At 36.3% G+C, this 18,728-nt stretch overlaps 1 protein-coding gene across 7 annotated transcripts in view; it reads left to right on the top strand.

Annotated features, from left to right (window-relative positions):
- Positions 1–18,728, top strand: part of ERC2 (ELKS/RAB6-interacting/CAST family member 2) — a 425,018-nt gene that overhangs the window by 86,997 nt on the left and 319,293 nt on the right. For all 7 annotated transcript variants that reach the window (XR_007908334.1, XR_007908335.1, XR_007908336.1 and 4 more), the window contains exons 4-6: positions 3,264–3,338; positions 10,712–10,867; positions 13,782–13,949. Coding sequence is in view for 1 of the 7 variants with exons in the window: in XM_051811544.1 (XP_051667504.1) it covers positions 3,264–3,338; positions 10,712–10,867; positions 13,782–13,949 (399 nt within the window). In the remaining 6 variants the exon portion in view is untranslated. The remainder of the gene's footprint in view (positions 1–3,263; positions 3,339–10,711; positions 10,868–13,781; positions 13,950–18,728) is intronic.

The following is an 18,728-nucleotide window of genomic DNA, read 5'->3' on the forward strand; positions in this document are numbered from 1 at the left end:
TTGTTTGTTTGTTTGCTTTTTTGGTGTTTAAATTAGTGCTAAAACTGTGTGCTGAAGTTATTTTGAGGCCAGTACAAGATGCTAATCTAATACTGTGGAAGGAGAAAGCAATGACCAAGTTTGGGTTGAGGCTCATTTTAGTCTAAAAGCAAAGAATATTAAAGTAAATTTAATGTGAAGAAGAAGATCTGATTACCTGTCGACTTTGTGTGGGTGTGTTAATCACCTTGACGACTAAGCATCACCATGAAATACTATATGTGGGCATTTGGTTACACAGAATTATAATAATTTGCATGTGCAAAATGGTTACTTAAAATTACTATTAATTGCAGATGTTATATAGGAATATAATGAAAGTGTAATTTTATAAATGAGTGCATCTCTTAGAGATTATTAGTGTAGATTTGGTGGTTGCAAAGGTGATGACACAAGTACTTTTTCATGGATATAAGTATCATGAGTTCCAATCAATAAAATTCAGGTTAAAAGAAACTATCTCTGATACTTTGATTTTTTTTTTTTTGTGGGTTTTTTGTATGTGTTTTTTTTTTTTCTTTCTATTTTTTTTTTTTTTACATTTTTATTAGGCTCCCTGGACTTTTTATTAAAAGAAATTGAAAAAGAGAAAACAGCATCATTCCAAAAATGATGTAATGGATAAAAATCTGGTTTCCTTAGGCTATGAGGACTTCATGAAATCTTCAGAATATCTCTTGCTTAGCTGTTCAGGCAAATTTGAAACCCTCCGGATGACCTCAGATAGTAAAACGATCAGTGTAAGGCATCATGCACATTAAGGGTATCCTTAAATTAGTACCCCAGAAGTAGATCCCTGAATCAGGTACCCCAAAAGAAAAAACACAAACATAGAACAACATAAATTCAAGGACTGAGCCTTGTTGGAGCCTCCAAACGTTTGAATCTGATTGGAAGAAAACCCACACAAAATAATAAAATGGGAGTAAGTTTCTGATCTTCTCCAGAATCCTAAAGTCTGCTTCATTTTACCATCAGGGATAGAGAAGAAAAGCTTTTAAGTCAGCCAGCATCAGATTGATTCATAAAGCAAACAGGAAAAGTATTATGAGGGAAGGCTTCATGCTCTGATAGACATCTCAGAATACGCATCTTTGGCAGTCTATTCATCTTTGGCTAAGGGGGTGGAAACTCTGGTTTGTCTCCCTGGGTAGTGTGTGGAATCCTGTTTATATTCCAGCTCAGTTTATGTGGCCTTGGGGAGCAAAGTCTGGTCTTAGAATTAGCTGTAATTTTTGCTGATCAGATAGTGGTATGACTGGCCAACTATTTTTCCATGACTTTCGTAGAACTGTATGAAAAATCCATGGCATACTCTTATTTTTTAAAACATTGGTGTAGTGAAGGTACTTGTTTCATCTAAGACAAACAGCTGGTGGTGATTGAGAGATTCCTTGCATTAGGTGATGTGTGAAGGTTTCTTTCTTTTTAGAATGTAGAGAGTTAGTTGTATTAAAAAAATAAAAACAAGGAAAAAGGGCCAATCAGAGATACTTTTTCATAAATGCCAAAGCATTTTGAAAGTGCATAAAAGCAAAATTAGAAGTTCACTGTTGTTATCTGTTAGAGGTAGTTTAAATATACGTATATATGCCTGCAATATATTTAACCTTATAAAAAAGCATGCAGACTTACTTAGCTTTAGGTATAGTAACTTGTCTCTTTCAGTTATTTTAATATATAAGGCCACACATTTTTTGAATCTATTTTATAAAGATGTTTATTAGCAATAGATTTTAGTTTAATAACATACAGTAAATCACTCCTACTACTTAGTCTTTAAGAGCAATTGTGTCTCAGTCATGGATAAGCAATATGTTTGTTGCTAAGCAGAACAAGAAACTGATTGATAGTTTGTGATACAAAAAATTGTGACTTTTAAACTTGTGGGTTATAAGGTAGGCAGGATCTAGAAATATGCTCGGGTTGGCTGAGGGAGGACAGGGTAATATATGTGCACAATCCATAGTTGATTATATTTTTGGTAGTCTATCAATTGATTGTCAGATTGTATGTGGTTTGCTTCATTCAAAAAAAGGTGGTTTGAGAGATGGGAATAAAGATAATTAGGACTTGCAGTGTTATGTTTTTTTATGATTTCCACCCTGCTGCCTCACCCCTCCCCTTCACCTGAATTTGTGAGGATGAGCTGGGAGAGGCATAATTTGGAACACAATAGCTCAGGTTCTGAACCCAGCTAATGCCTTTGTGGTGAATGACCTTGGCTTCTTGGCCTCAGGCATAAATATATTTTTCGCAGTTATAAGGTTAGTTCAAGGGTGTGTGTTGAGCACCAGGGTAGGAAAAAGTGAGAGATAAAGACATTGAGGATGGCAGTCCTGACTTTGGAGCAGAAGGACTCCAAAAGAATAGAAAGTGGACTATATCTGTCCTGTTTCAGTTTTTTAAATAATAAACTTTTCAGATGGTTTATGGGTGGGGAATAAGCATCCCCAAATTCTCAAATGGTAATGTTTTGTTACACCTTTACATTTTTCTGTGTAGTAATGTGACTTTTTAGTTGAGATATATTATACCAAGAAACAGCTCTGGTGTTTTATGAGATGAGTGCTGCTGTCTTCATACTCTTCAGTTTTTTTAAAATTATTATTATTTTTATGAAGACGGGTAAATATTAGTTCTGTTAACTGTCTATCTTAACTACTGCAATCCATTTGTCTTTTGCCTGTGCATTAAGATGCATAAAAACCAGCATGAAAATGTGAAAACTGAAATGTAATTGCTACTGTAGAGGGTGCTGCGTCAACCCACTATATAATTATTATCCTTAAAATGTCAAATTTGAATATAATGTCTTTAGATTGCTTATTTCAGGTATCAGAGGAAAAACTAAGAAGAAAATACAGCAGAAGATTTAACACTTAACAGTGTTTGAATTAGTAATGCAACTGGATTAAGTTTTGGTGTTTAAGCAGCGGCAGCAGCCTTGTACTGGGACTAAGAAAGGACTCGCTGGCTCATCAGGGGCGATGTTAATTATTGATGGGGGTCCAGGAACGGCGCATGTGCTGTCAGAGTTCACTGTAACATCAGACAGGGACTGCACTGATGCCAGAGGGATTATAGCCAGGGAAGCACCTGTAGCGTTAGGAGCTGCATACTTCTAACCATCAGACTTGGATTTTGTTGAAGTGAATTCATATGAGGATTAAAATAATGGAAAGATGAGTCGTCAAGCTTATTTCTATCGTGTCCCCCCACAGGAATTGCACAGAAGAACCCAACTCCAGCCTGAGCCAGCAAAGACGAAGGCTCTTCAAACAGTTATCGAAATGAAGGTATGGTCTCTGCATGTTTGCCCATGTGTTATTTCTGTAGCATGAAGTCATGTACTGGGGATGGCTGGGATAGAGCTCATTTTCCTCATAACAACCTGTACGGTGCTGTTTTGAATTTCAGACTGGAACAGTGTTGATAACACGCTGATGTTTTAGCTGTTGCTCATCAGTGCTTGCACAGAGTCAAAGCTTTCTCAGTTTCTTGCTCTGCTCCTGCCCCAACAAGTAGATTGGGGGCGGACAAGCCGGGGACAGCTGACCTTAATTGACCAAAGGGGCATTCCATGCCATGGGATGTCATGCCCAGCCATGAAACTGAGGGGAGGACATTCAGAGTTATGGCATTTGTCTTCCCAAATAACTGCTGTGTGTGATGAAGCCCAGCTTTCCTGGAAATAGCCGGGCATCTGCCTGCCGGTGGGAAGGAGTGAATGAATTCCATGTTTTGCTTTGCTGGCCTGCCCAGCTTTGCTTTACCTATTAAACTGGCTTTATCTCAACCAATGAGTTTTCTCACTTTTGCCCTTTTCTCCCTCCCCTCTCCCACTGAAGGGGATTGAATGAGCAGCTGTGTGACACTTAGCTGCCTGCCAGGGTTGATTTATGACTTTTACTATTAGATCATTAAATGCTTCCTTTACCTTATCAATTTATTTTGTTGTGAAGCTAGAAAAAATTAGTATTTATTTTTCCCAGTCTTTTTTCTTATTAAAATGGATTAAAAAAATAAAATCAAGTGTAGCATTGCTGAATAATGAGAACTGACTATAGCTTTTCAAAAAGACTTGGGGGTGTGTCTGTGTGTTTCAGGAGATCCAAAGTAGATGGAATAAACTGAAACATAAGTCTAAGGCAAATTGTCCAAGGCTAATGTAAAGTGTTTTTCTTCTTGATCTTTAAAACAATTCTTCTATTGCTGGTTATTAAACCATAATTTTACAGCTAATCTAAGGAAAATATTCATTGTATCAGCAGATACGACAAAATGTGATGAAACAGCTATCTTAGTCCTGAATATAGTTTCCTCTTTTTGATGTATAATATTACTAAAGTGTTATAGTTTTTTTCCCCACAATAACAAAATATAAAAATTATAATTTAAAAAGTGAAAACTGATATTTTTGCATAATTCTATGAGTCTGGAATGTAACGAAAATACCATGAGACTTGAGATAATTTGTGAGTTGGCAATGCTGCCTGAAATATGTTAATGATGGTCTTTCCTTTCAGTCTTAAAAGGAAGTGCAAATTAAGGGCCTCATTTTGCCAGTGACTTCTGTTATGAGCAAATGAGTTCAGCATGTCTGAACACTGGGGTAAACATACAGTTAAAACAACAGTAGGAATTTATAAATACAGTATCTGTCTTTTAACAGATAAAAATTAGTTTGGATTATATGAGTAACAAAGAAGGTACATTGATATCAGTATTTCATCTTCTGATGTATATTTGCCTTGGACATTATTCTAGTTTAGAAGTCTTTGTATGGTATCTAAAATGTGTGTTTTTGCATCAACTTGTTACCCTGAGTAAATGGGTAAGTAGGATACTGGCTGAGAAACTTGTTTCTTTCTATTAATATTCAGTTAATATATTAATTATTATTAATAATTATAAATGTAAAAGTTTTGGGATACAAAAATAACGTGTTAGAATAATTTATAATCTTTCATGTGGATTATTAACAGTGTAATCTTCCTGTACCAAAACTCTCTGAAAAGAACAGGGGTGGAGGGTACATGCCACACGAATGGCACATGTGATGACTGTAGTTGCAGCCACTCCTGACAGTGTCTGTCCCTGAAGACAGTAAAGTGTTCTCTGTTTTCTGTCTGTCTCCCAGGAGAGGTGGGTGTGGTGTGGTGTTGTGTTGCTCTGCTTTTTAAAAATCTGATCTTTGTAGTGAGGGCTTTCATTTCTCATGAGTGAGACTGCAGTCATGTTGCTGGAGCACTGGTGCAGAGCTGCTTTTTGGCTATGAAGCACACAGTTCTTTCTTTTCCTATGAACACTCTCTCCTTTGGGGTTGCCCTGTCTAAAAGAGGCCTAATATTGAAAAGAAAAAGGGACAAATGTAAGATGTTGAAAGCCACATGATTAAACAGCAGTTTTCATTACAAGTTCCAGATTTGGAATGTTTTCAAGTAAATTTAAATTGTCTTAATCCAGACAGCATTTGTTTCGAAAAAAAATGTGGAACATTTGTTTTGAATGATCGAGCATTGAAACAGTCATTTCCCTACAGTGTTGAGGGTAGAAGGAGGGAGAGGATTAGCCTGTAATATGGCAATCTGAGGCATACACTCCCCGATGCAGAGGCTCCAAGCAGGATATATTTCTCTTCACTGCACCCAACCCCTTTCACCCCCTTGCCCATTAGCTTTTGTCTGAGTCCCCTCCATGGCTTTCCCAGGCTCTGTCAGGGTGCAACTTTCCCTCCTTCATAAATCCTTCTATCCTTCCCTGTGATTTTCTTCTGGCCCTTGCCACTGCTGAATGCTTTCCGTCCCTTTCCCAGTCTGTACACCCTTTCATCCAATGAAATTATACCCGTTTCTCCTACCTCTAATTTCTCGTGTGGTTTTTTTATTTGTCCTGAACATCTTTTTTTTTTTTTTTTTTTTTTTTCTGCACTACCTTTCCTGTCCTGTAATGCTCTTCATTTATCTCTGAAGCTTTGCAAGTAGTTGTCTTTTCTTAGAGCAATTGCATTTTCTGCTTAACTGTTGTCTCTTTGGCCAGTGTCTGTCTTCGGTCTTCTCATGTAAAAAAACCCAAGGGGCAAACAAAAGAAGGTGAAAAATTTAAATCCTATGGCTTGACTCCTGTTTTTCTTGCTTTATTTATACCTTTCCAGATATTTCTTGTCTTTTCAGAGGTATTGCACTGGCCTTTCTTTCCCAGCTTTCTGATTTTGCTTCTTAGACGTGTTCACTTCCAGATGTCCCATGTCTTTTTCTCTGTTGTTTCCCCTTACATTCTTTACTCTGTTCTCTTGTCTGCAACAGATCTTCTCCAGAAACCCTTCTTTCTTCTGAAAAGCAATGACCGAAAAACCATAGGAGGGGCAGGATGCTTCCCTTTCCCACATGCTCCTGTTCCCTCAAACTGGTCTAGTTTTGTTGCAGTGGTTGCTTCTGACTTTGTGACTGAAGATATATGTTTTAAACTGAAATAGGATAGATCTAAATTGGACATAAGGAAAAAAGAATTTTATGATGAGTGTGGTGAGATCCTGGCACAGGTTGCCCAGAGAAGCTGTGGTTGCCCGTCCCTGGAAGTGTTCAAGACCAGGTTGGATGGGGCTTTGAGAAACCTAGTCTAGTGGAAGGTGTCCCTTCCCATGACAGGAGGGTTAGACTAGGTCATCTTTAAAGGCTGCTTCCAACCCAAACCATTATATGTTGCTATGACCTCATTCAGATGGTTCTGGGCTTAGAACAGTGATAGTACTTGAGAGAGAAAATTAGAAATTAATTGCCTACAGGTATGTCTTAAAGCTCATCTTAAATGTAGAATATTGACCATCCCCAAATATATGGAATCTAGCAATTAGAATGATAAACTCTTTAAAAATGGTAAGCTGTAGAGTAAATGAAAATATTTGTGGTTTACCTCACTTGCAGAAAGGGCCATCTTTGTGTATTGATCCAGCTGTGATATTTCAGGTATGGGTTTGGTTCTAAAAAAGCGTGTTATTTGTGTTTGCAGTGCAACATACTCTTATTGTTAAGATTGCATGAACTTTCACTTCCCTTATCTTCAAAGATAAACCTGAATAATCCCTGCATTAAATTGACAAAGTTAAAAAATGCATAGAGTAAGAGTAGTCGTGTATGGTCTGTTGACAGCAAGTGTACATAAGTGCATTTACATTTAAGTTTTATTAAATGTGAGGTTTCAAATATTTCTTTCTGATTGCTTGTTCAATGTCCTACAAGAAAATTTTTTCACAGACATATTAAATTTATCAGGTGTCTCAAATGATGAGCAGTAGCATTTGTTACTTTTCCTTTCAGACTAAGACAACCTGGAATGCTGCATTATATAGAGTTGGACTCAATGATCCTTGTGGGTCCCTCCCAAATCAGAATATTCAGGGATTATTTACAAATGTTTTGCCCTTTTCCCACCTCTCAGTGTTCAGGAAATGTACTGTAGGAAATTCATTTGTAGATTTAGTCACTTTTCTTTTGTGAAATATTATTTTCTTCAATATCAGGACACATACCAGTTGTTTCACATTTGGATTTCTGCTAGGTCCAGCATAGAAGTAGCCCTAACCTTTCTCACAGAGTACCTGCAACGCTGTTCTAATAAAGGACATGAGGAAGAAGTGTGGATTACTGCTGGAAGGAGGGGACAGATTAGGGCAAGTACCCTGATCTCTATCATAAATCCTGCTAATATAATCTTACATCTTTTAACAGATTTAGAGGGTCTGAGTGGAAAAATCTGCACAAATGTTGCATTGTTGTGGAACTCAGAAGATGTTTATTAGTACCATTTAATACTAAACTGTTTCCTTAATATTATTGCAAAGGAATCTTTGTGATTCAACACAGACCCACGTAGTTTTTTTCAGAATGTTGCTAATGTGGATAAATCTTAGAGGTCTGAAGGAAATACTGCATCTGTTCCTATTTCACTTTCTGAAAGCTTGCCAGACCCTGTGCCACAACAAGAGCTGGTTGAAAGTTTTCCAGTTGAAGTTTTCTGTGGGAAAATGCTGATTCAGCTGAATCAGAGGATTTTATGGGAATGTGCTTGTTCTGTCAAAACTTTTAGCGAACTCAAAGCCTTAAGTTTCTATCCGTCCTTGCAAGTGAGCCCAACTCCCTTGTGGCAGTACCCATTGGAGCTCTAGGCTCTCTTAGCTTTGACCTGCAAGGTTCCTCACTTTCTAGCAGTTGTCCAGACAGGAAAACTGTCAGGTTTCCTGGGCAAGCCAGCATGCATAAGGGAACAGTAGATCCTTGAGCAGCCTGGGATTGAAGGTGATGTCTGTCTTCTCTTCTGTCTTGTCAACACTAATGTCATTGATAGATTATTCTGAAACGGATTTTATGGTCTTCAAAATTTGTGAAATTTCTGGCTTCTGTTTCAATAAAAGGTTAATACAAAACTGACAGTGACAATTTTTCCCTGTAAAAACTATTAAAAACTAGTTTTTACACGTGCAATCATAATATACAGAGATCGATTAAAAGTAAACTTCTCCTTGGAGATTTCAAACTTGTGATAAAGTAGAAGTACAGAAAATGCTTACACAAGTTATGTTAGATATTTCTCATAAAGCTTAAATGTTATTCTGTGATGTATAAACCTTCTAAAGAGTGTAATGGGCTGTGCTATAAATTGTTTCTGCCACATTATATTTGCAAACACATAAAATAGACATGCAGTACAAAAAGGCAGACTCTTATAGACTTAGCTGGGGAGATTTGATAAAGGCTACTCCCAGATGTCATGTCATAACAGGTCATGTAAGTATTAATATCTTTCATTGCAAAACCATTCTAAAGTGCAGTGAAGCTTGGGTTTTGCTTTTATCTTCAAAAATAGGAGTAAAATATTTCTAAAATGAAGTCTGATGGACCAAGCAGAATTGACTGTAGTATCTGTGAGAGCTACAATTGCTTTGTGTTGTGCATAAGTCTTGATAGCTTTTAAAATTCTTATTTTATCTTTTCTTATAGTATTTTTCTTTTTGTGCAATTTCTCTGAATAATAAGGTTTAATAGAATTCTTTCCTTTTCTTTTTCCCTTCCGTCTCAATAATTTTTTACTTCCTTATTGTAAAATTAAATTTAAAAATATGTAGATTTTTTAAACAACAGTTTAATATAAAGTGTTTGTTTTCTGTCATGTGAAGGGGCTGATCCCTTAAAAACATTATTTGGTTTTCATGATCATTCATACAGCCTTTGTGATATGAGTAATGCTGATTCTATGGACAAACAATAACATTTTTAGGATTCTGCTATTAGAAATCTGTGATGTTAGTAATGTTAGTCTCAGATACTAAGTAAATTAAGTTACATTTTACCTGCAACTTGGAAAGTTGATATTTAAAAAAACCAAGTCCATAATTATAGTAGATATAGGTATATAGTCTAAAAGCTGGTTGGATGCCCTCCAGAATGGGAAGGGGTGTGGAGGTATACTGTGGTGGTGGGGTGTGTGATTTTCTTTCTATTTTGTTGCTTTGTTTGTTTTATTTTGTGCTTTGTTTTGTTTGGTTGGTTTTTTAAATGTGCATCCCTAGTCGCTCCTTTGTGTTTTTTAATTTGTTTTTGGTGGAATACTCTGTTTCTTTGAACATACCCATCAAGAAAGAAAAATATGGAAATATGACTGATTAAGATTATCATCAGTATTTTCAATATCAGATATCTTCCAGATAGAAAAGCAGCTAGTGAGGTAAAAGATAAAACCCAACAAGTTTCACATTCCAAGAATTTTTTTTATCTGTTTCCTTTGCATTTTGGCACTTTTTTATCATTTGTCTGGACCTTCCTTTCTGAAAGGGGATGCAGTTAATCTGGAAATTTGTAAGAGGCATGAAACGGCTTCGTATTCTGTATTGCCCTCCAAGTGCATTACTTTGCCTGTATGGTAAGTTTTCTCTCATGGAATGTAGCTCTCCTCAACTTCTGCTTCAAATTCCTTTGTCTTAAGATTCCTCACTGAAATGTTTGACATCTTTTTGCATCACTGAGCTCTTGTCTGGATGAAAAGACACTCTTCACACAGGAACCACAGAGTATTTGTGTAGTAGTACAACCCATAAGCATCTCTGCCAGTGAAAAGTGGTACATCAGCGTGGTGCACTGTATGTGGGGCAAGTATATGAGGAAACAACCTTTCTTCCTCTTGAGAACAGTCAGAGCTCCAGAGAAACAGGGAAACTGAGCCTCAGGCTGGGTCACAATGAGTGACCTGTTCTCCTGCAGGGATTGTGTACAGGCTAAACTTTGTGTTTAAGAACTTGGAAGAACAACCAGGCCTAGATGGTCAGCAATGATAACAGGGTATGTTATCACATATATGTGTAAAAACAGGGCATCTCCCATTCTCCTTTCACCCCATGTAGGAATGAAGGTGGAATTTTGACCACAATCCTCTGCAGATTGTGCAACAGAACATAGCATTGCACCTTTTCTGGTTGTGAAGGAGATCTGAATTCTGCATTTCTTTAAGCCAAAATAAATAGAAATACTCTTGGTTTATGGCAGTATTTGCATTCTCTCTTTGTACCATCTATTTCTGCCGTTTTACTATTTGATATTCATGCAAGCACAGATATACTTCTGTTATCCTTTAATATATGTTTCATATAATTTTCAATGCTCTCTTTTTTGTGACTTAGGATACAAAAATAGCTTCACTTGAGCGCAATATAAGAGACCTTGAAGATGAAATACAGATGTTAAAGACAAACGGAGTTCTGAATACAGAGGACCGAGAAGAAGAAATCAAACAAATAGAAGTTTACAAGAGTCACTCAAAGTTCATGAAAAATAAGGTAAGATCTATTTATGTGAGAGATTAAGAGTGTTTAAATAATGGAAAGAAAAGTTTTAACTTGACTGTTTTCAACACAAACAGCTCTCTGTATGTCTTCTTTTGGTAAATCTCAACTATACAATAATCAGGAGCGAAGTGTTTTTGGATAAATAAAAATGTGTTTATATTTTGACTTAAGAATAGGTAAGGAAGAGCTTTTTTTTTTTTGGGTTTTGACAGTAGTTTTGCAGTAAGGATAATAGAGGAAAAAGGATGATGGTTTTCTGGAAATGCTAGTATCTGAGGAATTGAAATTGTGGGAGGTGACAGAATTGTAAATTGAGAAGGAAGAGAAAGGAACTAGAGTTTCAGGAAAGGAGGTGAAGCAAGATTGTATTGGGAAATGTTGAAAAAGCGATGACAGGCAAACTACACATGTGAAATATGTGGGATAGTAGGAAGGTTGGATAAGAGGTCAGACTTGGAGTTTTTTGATGCTATGGCACTTATACCCAGACTTGCAGGTTTTCTTCCTTGTAGTCTTTAAAAAGTACAAAAACATTTTTGCCTTTGACTTTTGTTGTACTGAGATCAGGAGGTCTCATTGAATCGTGACTGTTGGTCTTCCCCATCACTTTAGACGTAGCAAAGTGAAAACGTTTGCATATCTGCTAGAGACAACAATCTATTTCATGTCCTCTTTACTTCCCCCCCCAATAGATAATGCAAAACTTTAAAAAAGTGTATATACCCAGGTCTAAAAATTTCTTTAGAAGTTATGTAGTTTCTTGTCATCCCTTTGTGTTTTTGAGACTTAATCTTTTTAAATTGGAATGTTACTGCCTTTTGATAATTATATTTATTTTGATAAAACACCAACCAAAAGCATATTTATTCAGCGCATTGTGTGTTTGGTTTGTGGTTTTTTCTAACACATTTTTAAAATCCTGACAATTTGTAGGTCTTGTAGCCAGAACTTTATATTAAACAGATTCTGTTTCTAAAACACAAAGAGCATACCTGCAATGAAAATGAAGCCTTTTTTCTTTTTTTTTATTATTATTTCTCAGGGTGTGGGTTGTGTCAAGGAATAAAGCGAGAAGAGTTTCTAGAAGAGATTAAGCATCTGTGATGTTCACATGCATCTCATGTAAAGCATGTGATGTAATTCAGATTGGCTGCAGATCTACTTCTTGTCTTTGTATTTTGTAGACAGATTTTCCCATTGTTCATTTTGTATACGTTTTGTCTCAGTTGCCATCTTTGCTTCCAGGGGATGGAGGAAGATGCTTTGCTTTCAGGAGTTTTCTCTAGCGGCTTATTAGCTGCAGTCTTTCCTCACATCTGTTTTTTGTATCCTCCTTTTCTTATTTTGATACTTTCAGACTCTGAAGATGATTTCTTTTAGTGCCAGGACAGATCTTGATTTTATACAGTGACTCAAGGGTGACTATCCCAGCACCTTAAGCAGCTAGACAAACGTGTTGGGATTTATAAAGAGAAATAAGGAATAAATATATTAAGACATGCATATGAACTGTAGTTGGAAGAAACATATTTTAAATTTAATTTTTAAGGATACACTAAAACAAAATAGAAATATTTTGATCAGCAGTAAGTATTCCCAGTGCCATACAGTATTGAATTTGTAAATTATTTTAGTATGTGGATCTTTGGGATGTGGTTGAGTTGAATCAGCCTGTGGATACATATTCTTTTCTTTTCCTGGTGATTTTTGAATCACTCTCCATCTACCACTTAACATGCAACTGCTGGGAGAGAATGGAAAAGAGCTCTTCCAGCACATCTCTGGTTTTTGCAGAATTGAAGCTTGAATTTTAAAGAAAACTATCTAGGTCTTACAGTCTTCAAGAAAACTTTCCAAATATAAAGGAAGTGTGATTTCCCTGAGTTACACATATGCAGTGAGGTGTTTTATTACAAATAATCCTCATGAGATGATGGATCTGCATTAATCTGGTGACCAGTGTTATTTCACAAGAATTCACCATCCTTTAGCATCACTCTGTATATTGTCCAGTGCTTTGTTCTGATTCCTGTCATGAATCCACCACAACTTTATGTCATGTGGCTGCTCCTCCTGTTTATCACTGTGGAAAGGAAAAAATAATCACAGTTCCATGACATTTACTGATGAACCTTAAATTCACTTAAATTCAGAAGCTCTGTCTTAGTGACTGTGTTTCTACTGTTTCCTCTAGGATAAGCTTTTAAAATCTCTCAGCCCTTTCACTCTGTGGAATTTTTTGTAATGTTTTCCCCAGACTTCTCTTAAGTTAATCACTTTGGCTTGGCTTTTCTAGTACCTGAGAATTCCATATGAACTGCCAGAGAGAAAAATAGGAGGTGTGGGGATGGTGGGCAGCAACACATTTGCAAGAAGAGTAAGGTTAAAATTCCACTTTTCTGTTTTCCTCTCCTTGCTAAGATGCCTGTTTTTCTTTATCAGGCTCCTAAAAAAATCTTGATTCATTCTGGCTAATGATAAGTCATGGGAATCATGCTGTTGGAAGGATTGAATTTATACTTTTATGAACACTTTTTTTCCTATACATTTTTGCTGTCCTGCCAGACTTGCCTCACCTGGGATAAATGCCTTTGAACTTAAGTGAGGTCCATAGTGAATTTACAGGCCAAATCATCATGTATAATCTTTAAGAGTTTCCTTTTAACTTCTGCAACAGCAGGGCAATCATTCTCAAAACAAGGTACATTAAATTACAAGAAGCACAGTTGAAGTTGTGAGTGTAAAAAGTCTGAATCTTAATCCTCCTCCAGAATTCACAGCTGTCTGATTTGTCATATCATGGTCATTTTTGTCATATCATGGTCATTCCCACCTCTCTGATTTCAAGTGGAACTATGAATTGGAAATGGAATTAATGATTCAACCATTTTTTTCCCCACTGTAGATTGATCAACTGAAACAAGAACTCTCAAAGAAAGAATCAGAACTTCTTGCCTTACAAACTAAGCTTGAAACCCTTAGCAATCAGAATTCAGATTGCAAGCAACACATTGAAGTGCTTAAAGAGTCCCTTACTGCCAAAGAACAGAGAGCTGCCATACTTCAGACAGAGGTATTGTATCTTCTAATCATGAAAAGCAACAGCAATATTTAGTTCTTAGCACGTGTCAATTGATGGTGTGTTTGAGTCAAGTCTGTGTAGAAAGCAAGTTGTTTTAAGAATAATAAATAACTTAAAACACTTGAAATACCAGTATATTTGATGTGTTTGTAATTTTGGCAGCACACCAGCTCTCATTCTAGAATTTTTTAGAAGCATGTACAATTGCATTTTAAGAAAATGTTTGTATCTAATTTTCATTGGCTTCAGTGAGGGGAGCTGGATCTTAATGACTTGATTGTTGTGATATCGTGCCCTGTTTCTTCATCTGTTAGTTGGCTGAGTTTTCTTTTTGGTTGCTCTGGTTGATGCATCTTTTCTACTGTGTATTTCTATTCTGAAGGGTGAAACTACAGATGCATTTTTAAGGGATCTTTTGAAGGGTGCATGTTATTAATCTATGATTGTTTAAAGTGTGATCAACATTTATTTTGAAGTATGAATAATTTCAGTCTTTAAAAAAAGACCAGTGCATTAATTATGTATGTATCTAAAAAGTCAGATCAGAAAAATATGAGCAGTGGAACTCACAATTGAGATGGTTGTCACATCTGAGGGAATGCATTAATCCAGTGTTTAAAATGTTTACTGTGGTTTTAAAAAACTTCTTAGACTTGGAGCGCCTAACAGTGCTGATTATATTGATTCCTGTTAGAACATTTAGATTTCAAATTTGTGTACCCCTTTCAAGAAACAAATTTAGCCATACAGTGCAAATAGTTTCTGTTCAGAGAAGTATATTATTTAAAGTATACAGGAATCTTATAGAATGTTTCAAATTTCTTACTAGCAAAGCTCTAGGAGAAAAAAAAAGGGCTTAAACTCATCATTCTCATGGAAGCAGGAAATAAGTATTTCCAAGATTCTTATTATCCCTTTGTGCTGTATGTCTTGTCCTCTGTACATTTAGAAGATATAGATGAAATTTTGGAATTTCCAGTTTGTGTTTAATGGGTCAGCCAGCATGTGTGTATAATGCAAAATAATCATAATAGAAGCAGGATAAAAACTCCAGCAATTTTGGTGGTCTCAATCTAGCATTTGAGTGGTAAAGATTACATATTTTAAATCTCAGGCTGTGCAAATCTCTTTTGTGATGTTTGTATGACCTGTCACGCTGCTGAGGATGGAGATGAATTCCATTAGCTCTGTACTAATGTGATTTCCTAATTATCAGCCTGGTATGTATTCAAGGCATTACAGTCTCCTGGCTGACAGAGGGGCAGTGGTAAAAAGAGCTGAATCTACAGTGCTCCTGATCAAGGGCTGCTGGGACTGTGCAGTCCTGGCGGAGAACCAGTTGGTTTCTGACAGGTATCTAATTCCTCTTCTTCCCAATTTCTGCACGAGGCAGCTGAGCTTGAACCTTGCACATGAAGCAATTTGAGTTTAAAATTAGCTGTGATTGCCTGTTGGTGTGCAGGTGACAGTCAGTTGTGTTGTGTCTGCTCCTTGTTTGTCTCTCAGGGAAACCGAATGAAAAATTAACGTAAAAGTGATCAGGGAGACAGCTCTGATAGAAGAAATGCTCTATAATAGCAGAGAATTGATCCCTTTTGTTTGACCTAATGCATTATTTGTGATGTGATTGTGATAGTTCATACAAATGATAAGAGATTCTTCCAGCTTTCAAATAAAATATTAAAATATCTGCGTAGGTATAGGGTTAGTGAAAGAGCTGTTCAGTATGAGCTTTATTCAGTGGAAAATACTATTTCATGGTTTTGATTATTTATTTTAATTAACACTTTATTTCTGTATAATCCAAAACATTCTGATGAAAAGCCTTGGTTTGTTTCTGAGTGAAATTACACTGTAAGCTAAGTGGGTCATGGCAGATAAGAGACTTAAAAATGAAGCAAAGAACCTCATAAATGCCCTCCCAGTATATCTTGGGTCTAGACAACTAAGGATGTCTCTACAAAGATTTGCTAAATCAATTGAACCTGAATTTGTTTGACTGAATCTTCAGAACTAGTGGGTTTTATTTCATGTGCATTATTGTCAACCTTTGGAATTTACATTACCTCATAAATTGATGAAGCTCTGAAACACTGCAAACTATTTTATATTCTCCAGAGACCATTTAGGTGGGTTTTATTTTCTGCTTTGCGTAGGGTGTAAGTAATGATTTTATCAGACAACAGTTTTCTGAGTTTATTTTCTCTTTTTAAGATATCTTTGTAAAGGGAATTGGGAAGAGTTGGTGAATTATGTCCACCTCTTATGGGAAGTAATTGTAGTTTGATTTGCTGTAACTGTGTATTCGTGTACAAGAAATTTGGCAGAAGAGTTACATTAATGTAATTTTTTTTTTCCTGAACAATCATGTGAAAATGAAGGCCTCTGAGTATTACATGAATACCAGACCTCACTTTGGATTATGGTACATCTTGAGATGCCTTAGAAGCAACGTTTGAAAACAAGTTCCAGTTATACACATGTATTGATGCAGCCACTATTGCAAATAATTTATCAAATAATATTGTTCTAATAACAGATTTAAAATGGGAAATAACTTCACTTGCCTCAAATTTCTTCTCTTTACTTTTGAAAAGACAGCATTACAGGGTGTGCTCTTAACATGCACTGTTTACCTATGAGGAGGAGACTTTAAACAGCCTGTGTTAAACTTTAAATTATACCAGCAATTTACTGGATCTCAAAATACTTTAATAATGTGCATACTTTGGGAGATGTTAATTACATCTCTCTTTTAATCCATTTAAGATGCACTGAAAGTTTTATTACTTTCTTGTACTTTATGGTGGGGATGTAGCACATCTCAAATCTGCTGAAGATGATCTTTTATGGTATGAAGAAAAGAAGTGCACTGTGTATCCATTAGTTTCTCAAGCCAAAATGGGACTATTGTTTATTATATTAAAGCCTCAAGGTTTTTGTAGGGATGTTACAAGCTGTACAAGTAGAATGTTATGTATTCAGGGGTTAGAAATAAAGAGGAGTTTCTGGAGTTAAATGATACTGAGGCTCACAAAAGATATGTGGTCAGTCTGAACATACTTATTACCTCTTCTGGATATATTTTGAATTAAGAGCTCCTTAAAATTACTAACCTATCCAATCTTATTTCCTGGGATAGAGTCTCACAGCAGCTTTCAGCTAGGTAGAAGAAATATAACCAAACACAGAATTTGTCACAAATTGCTGTGTAACTGCTTTCTTTAACAGTCTTCTGAACAAGTGACAGATCTCTGTGTCCAAGCAACTTCACAGACCAGAAAATAAGATTCTTCAAGTCTGATGTGCATGTTCTAATGATGTTCTATTGTTACATATTTGTAAGACCTTCAGGGTTTCGGCACATTCCTTACCTCCCTGATATATGCTCGGGAGCTTTTCTGCTTAAAAATGATTGCCAGGATGTCTTTTCTCCACAAACTATTATGCTACAACAGGATGTGCAGTTGGAGACAGAGTCTGGAGAAAGAATCTACTGGAGAAAGAGTCTGTTAAACTGTAGAGAAATGTGCTGGAGCTCTGAGGAGCACAAAAGCTGGACAGCAGCTGAATTTGTAGATTGCTACTCCTGTAGGCCAACATTCCTGTTTCCTGTCAATATTTAGAGAAAAACACAAAGAACACATCTTTAACATAAGTGACAAGAAGACCTCAGTAAAAATTAATTACTAAGGCAATAGACTGCTCATTGGATGCCATAAGTATTTTAGAGCTGAGTTTGTTCCTAGTGTTAGTGAGTGTGAGATGGTTGAAAATAGGCTGTTTGTACTGATTGAGCTTTTTCTGATTCAGGATGAAAATGCGTCCTTTTTTCTCTTGTTTCTTTTGTCTGCCTTATTTGCCCTTCATATATTTTGACTGACTAGGTGGCCAATATGTGGCAATATGAATTAAGTAATTGTTTGTTTCTTTTCTTGTATGCTTCACTCTACATTTCAATTAACAAATTCATGTCTTGAGGCTGCTTTCTCCTGTTAGAACCTGTATAAACTAAATGTGATTCAGCAAGATGGGAAAATTCAAAATGATACCTTAGAGTATAATTTTCCTGAACTCCTTTTATACCCGCTCTTAGTTTTATGGGGAGCCTTTTTGTTAGTAACTTGCAAATATCAACTTCATATAACTCATCAATGCCTGTCTTCAGCACTCAGGAATGTCTTTCAAAAGGATCTTTTATGTTTTCATTTAATCTTTAGTTTGGAGAACTCCAGGGTATAGAGGGAATGTCTATATCTCATATGAATCTTCTGAAAACGTTATGTTTCGTGTTGTTATGTTTGGTTACGTGTGAGTGACTGAATGTGGACTAATTCCTAGTATCATTGGAGACCTTCAGTGTTTTGTGTCTGGCATATATATTAAACTGTGTTACATTAAATAACAAAACAAGAAGAAGTCAAAAGCTTCTCTAATGAAGCCCATAGATTTCCTGCAGAAAATACAATCCCTGCAGCAAACAACCGTGATAGAATAGAGGGACTTTCTATACACTAAACCCAGGGTCATTCTTACCAGAGACCTGAAAATGAGCAACTGTCTGTTATGTGGTGATCAAGGATGTGGCCTGCCAGTGTAGATGGTGAAGGAATAAAACTGATGCCAGCTGGGCTCTCTGTGAGACCTGGGTTTTAAGCTGATTAAGCCAAGGCCTAGACTGTGCTGTGGTAGCAATCCAGCAAATGATTTTAGACATAGCAGGTCTCATTCTCTGCAACTGAGAACTGGGAAAAGATTTTGTTTGCTTAG

Source organism: Manacus candei, unplaced genomic scaffold (genome assembly GCF_025592945.1).
Source record: "Manacus candei isolate 608988 ecotype Guabito, Panama unplaced genomic scaffold, ASM2559294v1 h1tg000082l, whole genome shotgun sequence".
Classification (NCBI taxonomy): Eukaryota; Metazoa; Chordata; class Aves; order Passeriformes; family Pipridae; genus Manacus; species Manacus candei.